Source organism: Monoraphidium neglectum (genome assembly GCF_000611645.1).
Source record: "Monoraphidium neglectum strain SAG 48.87 unplaced genomic scaffold scaffold04413, whole genome shotgun sequence".
In the NCBI taxonomy this organism is placed as follows: Eukaryota; Viridiplantae; Chlorophyta; class Chlorophyceae; order Sphaeropleales; family Selenastraceae; genus Monoraphidium; species Monoraphidium neglectum.
Window position 1 is genome coordinate 1 of NW_014009216.1, and position 4,518 is coordinate 4,518.

The following is a 4,518-nucleotide window of genomic DNA, read 5'->3' on the forward strand; positions in this document are numbered from 1 at the left end:
GTGCGGCGAGCCCGCGGCGGCGGCGGCGGCGAGCTGCAGGGCGGCGTGCTGCTCCGGGGAGAGCGCGAGCAGCGGCGGCGGCGGCAGCGGCGCGTTGCCGCTGCGCGCGCGGCGCAGTTCGCTGGGCTTTGATGCGAAGCGAGATAGTATGTGGATGACCTCGTTGCCCTCGGCGCCCTCCTCTTCGGGGTCGGCCACTGTGGGGTGGGGGAGCACGCGCGGGAGTGGGAGAGACGAGCCGTTGAACAGCGCGGCAGGGACAGCAGGCGGCGCGGGCGCGCGAGGTGAGCAGGGCGCAAGGGTGTCTCGCGCCTGCTGGGGGTGCGGCACGTCAAGGGGGACCACCGAATAACAGGGCGGCCCTGGCATCCATCATGCGTTGCCTGTTGACAACTCCCGACGCGGAGCGTTGCGGCGCTGCCGCGCGCCCTCGCGCGCTGGACGGGCAAATTGCGGCTCCCTTACCCCGCCGCCCCCTTCACCCCAACCTCACTGCAAAACATGCCACGCCCCACCCCGCGCAACCCCACCCAAGCCGTGCCGCCTCATGCCATCCAACCCCTCCCACCTGGCTCGAGGCCGCGGTGCAGCAGGTGCACCTGGATCGCCCCGGCCAGCTCAGACACGTCCAGGGGGGCGCCGCGCACGTACTCGCCGCGGCGCCGCTTGAGGGTGGAGTTCCAGTGGTTCTTCACTGAGTTGTCGGTCCTGGTGGTGTTTTTTTTGACGGGGTTGGGAGGCAAAGGCGGGGTCGCATGCATGGGGTGCAGCCGAGTCTTGCATGAGGCAGTGCGAAGTCGGCATGGCATCGTTCGCTGCATGGGATGATCCATGCGCTCGGGGCGTTTGCATGGGGTGCGGGCGTCATTCAGGGGTCGGGGCTGCATGGGCTTGCATGGCTGTTGGATGCACTGACGCGGCGGGATAACGGGCACTCTATGGCGGCCAGCCCGCATCTGGCAGATCCTGATATTTTGTGATCGCATGCAAATGCACCCGCGACTCCCTTGTCTGCGGCCGATGGCGGCCCCCAGTCGGCGGGAACCCGATTTGAGGCATGGCTGTCAGGCTGCTTTGAACGCGGCGCCGAGCACCCCGCAGCAGCTGCGGCGCACCTTCCGACCAGCAGCTTTGAGATGGATGCCCACTTGTTGCCCAGCAGCGTGTGGGCCGCCATAATGATGGCGTCCTCCTCCCCACTGAAAGGCTCCTTCTTCACATTGGGGTTCAGCTGGTTCAGCCACCTGCGGCGCGCGGCGTGCGGCGCGCGGCAGCGCAGCGTGAGGCGGCGCACGGCGCGGCTGGCGGCTCGGCGGGCGGTTGGGGTGAGTAGGCAGCCTCTTAGTGCTGATGGTGACCGCTGCCCTGGCAGCCGCCGCTGCCCACTGGTGTGCTGGGATGACGGTGGAGGCGCGCTGCCATAAAAAACAGTGGCGGTTGCTGCGCGATGTCGCCACGGCGCCCCCTGGGACGGGGTTTATGTGGGCCGCGGGGGCCTTGGGGCCGGCGCCCCAGCCCCATGGCTGGTTGGTTGCGCCATGGCCTCGATGCGCACCTCAGGCGGCAGCTCTTCCCCGTGCGACCCGGGATGCTCCTGGCAATAAGGCTCCAATTCTTGGGCCCATGCTTTGACACGCACCGCAGCAGCTGGCCGTCCTGCAGGTGCGGCGGCGCGAGGCGCGGGTGCCCCAGGCGCGGCGGTGAACGAGTGCCGCATCGAGGCGCGGTGGCCCCGCCGGCTGGGCGTCCCTTGAAGACAGAAGGTTTACTCTGTATAACAGCATCACGTTCCGCATCGCGTCGAGCCTGGAGGCTGCCGCGCGAGAACTGCCCCAACCGCGCTTGTCTAGCCGCTCACACCCTGCGGCCTGGCCTCACGACGTTTCAGCGCACCTCCTCAGGTGTCCACGGGCCCTTTGTGAGCTCGTCCCCGTAGTCCTTCATCCTGGTGAGGGCGCACCCGCTGCACTCGCCGCCCAACCTGCGACAGTTAGCAAAGCATGGGCCATGCGGTGGCTCCTGCCATGGCTAGACGTGTGCAACAGACAGAAATCATGCTTGGTTTTGCAGGAGAAAGGGGTTGCAGGCGTTAGCGAACAGGCGTCCGCTCGCCTGCCGTTTTTGTCGCCTTGGGGCCACCTGCGGCGGGAGTTTGTCGCCACGCGCCGGGGGTTGGTGACCGGCCTGAGGGCTGGCTTCGGCCCCAGCTTGGCAGCAAGCGGAATCGCCTCTACTTTGAATTTGCCCGCGCCGAGCGGCTCACAGCTGCGGCTGGCGGGCGGAGCTCTCACCAGCCGGTCTGCCTGCAACTGCCGCGAGCAGCGGGAGTAACCGCCCTTCATGACACACCACCTGGCCACCTTGGCGGCGTGCGCGAACGCCCGCCCCAAACGCCGCCCCAAGGAGCAGCGCTTTGCAGCGGTTCTCAAAATTGTTACAGCCTCTTGATTTCTCAGCACGGCGCGCGAGAGTGCAGCCGGCAGGGCCCGTGTGCGGCAGCCCCCACGCCCCAAAATCGGCGAGCCGCGCCCCCACACATGCAGCGGCGCAGCCCTCCCCGGCCCCCGCCGCCCGCGCCTCCCCAGCCGGCGCGGGGCGCCTCCGGAGCCCCCCGCGCCCCCACTAATTCCAGCAAACGCCACGCCCCGCGTCGCGGCGCGGGGCATGGGTCGCGGCAGGCCCGGCAGCCGTGGCAGCAAGGAGCTCAGTTCATGACCATGCCGCCGTCGATGGTGTAGGTCTGGCCCGTGATGTATGCGGCCGCGGGGTCCAGCGCCAGGAAGCGCACCAGACCCGCCACCTCCTCCGGCTGCCCGTAGCGGCCTGCGGCGCGGGGGCGGGGGCGGGGAAAGGGGGTGTTCGAAGCACGCCCGTGCTCGTGCTGGCGCCGGCCCCCCGCGCTCTGCGCAGCGCCGCGGCCCGGAGCGCGCGCGGCGCGGCGCCACCGAGCCACGCCGGACGCCCCCTCGAGTGGCGCCCGGGGCGGCGGCGCAGGGGCCGCTGGCTGCGTCGGAAAGTGCGGCTTGGGGGGCGCGGTGGTCGCACCCCCACCCACCCACGACCCCACCCCCAAACCCCGGTCCCTCCGGCGGGCCGCGCACCCAGGGGGATGCTCTTGAGGATGGCCTCCTCATACTTCTTGTCAATGGCCTGGGGGTTACGAAAGAGGTTACGGCGGGGTCAGAGGGTGGGAGATCAAGGGGCCCAGGGGAAGATGAAGGGACGCCCTGCTCGATCAACACCAGGGCGGTGCGCCCAGCCGAGCGTCGCGCGAGATCACGTCGAGAAGGGCGAGAGAGGGAGCGGGCCCGCGCCGCCGCGCGCCGTTGGCGCAGCTGGCTGTGCGGGGTTGCTGTTCGGGTGGGTTAGTGTTTTGCGTGCGCGCGCGTGTGTGCATGTGTGTGTGTGCGTTTTCGTCTAGGCGCCGGGCCGGGGAGGAGAGGGCGCAGGAGGGCGCGGCCGCGCACCGCGGTCATGTCCGAGGCGATGAAGCCGGGCGCGACGGCGTTGGCGGTGATGTTGCGGGCGGCCCACTCGCGAGCGATGGTCTTGGTCAGGCCGATGACGCCGGCCTTGGCCGCGGAGTAGTTGGCCTGGGGGGGGGCGGTGAATTGAGCGGAAATCGGGCGTGTGAGGGTGTGGGGTGGGTGACTGACGAGTGATTGTGTGTGCGCATGGGGGTGTGTGTGAGGGCGCTTTGGGGCGAAAGGGGGGGCGTGGGGGTGCTGCGTGATCGGGTGCCTAACCCCCAAGCCAACTTCCTGGATTCGCAGCCACCCCTTTTGCTGTTGAGAGGAGCCGCTTCCGGCGCCGCCGGCTCGCATCCGCCACAGTGCGGCGCGGCCCCATGCGACTCGCGTCGGCGTGACGCCGCGCGCTGCTGCGAGCCGCCGCCCGGCGCCATGCGGCACGGCGCGGGGAGCCGCCGCACCTGTCCGGCGTTGCCCGTGATGCCCACAACGCTCGCGATGTTGATGATACGGCCCCTGCGCTGCTTGCCCATGACCTTGGTGGCGGCCTGCGCGGGGAATTAGGGCAAGCGGCGGCGCGGCCCGCAGGTGGTTGTGTCACCCGTGCGTTCGTGTCGCACCCGGCGCGGTTGTGTCGCATGGCTGCGTCGTGCGAATGGTTGAGCGACGCGAAGGCCGACACAGCGGAGGGGAGGCAGATCATGTTCACGCTCGCGTGCTGGCGTTTTGCTCAACACTCCGCACAAACAGCACGCGTTCCCAGGACCCCGCCAGCCGCGCCGGCCGCGCGCCCGCGCCCCGTTCGCCCCGGCGGCTGCCGCATGCCCCGCGCAAGGATGCGCACTGCGGCCGCGTGTCGTGTGACACGCCCGCGCACGCATTCGTGCACACACACACACACACACACACACACACACACACACACACACACACACCAAACACAAACGTGCGCGCGCGCCTGCGATGCGTAGAAGACCGACGAGAGGTTGGTGTCGATGACGTCCTGCCACTGGTCAGGCTTCATGCGCATCATTAGGGTGTCCCGCGT

General features: G+C 69.5%; 2 protein-coding genes across 2 annotated transcripts; both read right to left on the reverse strand.

Annotated features, from left to right (window-relative positions):
- Nucleotides 1-545: 545 nt before the first annotated feature.
- MNEG_14337 (Transcription factor MYB44) lies at nt 546-1,944 on the reverse strand (the record flags this gene model as incomplete). The annotated part of the gene is made up of 4 exons (XM_014037190.1): nt 546-708; nt 1,116-1,244; nt 1,640-1,656; nt 1,894-1,944. The coding sequence occupies 4 exons, from the start codon at nt 1,942-1,944 to the stop codon at nt 546-548; spliced, it is 360 nt and encodes a 119-aa protein (XP_013892644.1).
- A 760-nt stretch (nt 1,945-2,704) lies between these two features.
- On the reverse strand, nt 2,705-4,503 carry MNEG_14338 (3-oxoacyl-[acyl-carrier protein]reductase; the record flags this gene model as incomplete). Its single annotated transcript, XM_014037191.1, has 5 exons — nt 2,705-2,823; nt 3,102-3,150; nt 3,468-3,593; nt 3,932-4,018; nt 4,417-4,503. 5 exons carry the CDS (start codon nt 4,501-4,503, stop codon nt 2,705-2,707), a joined length of 468 nt encoding a protein of 155 aa, XP_013892645.1.
- Nucleotides 4,504-4,518: the final 15 nt, after the last annotated feature.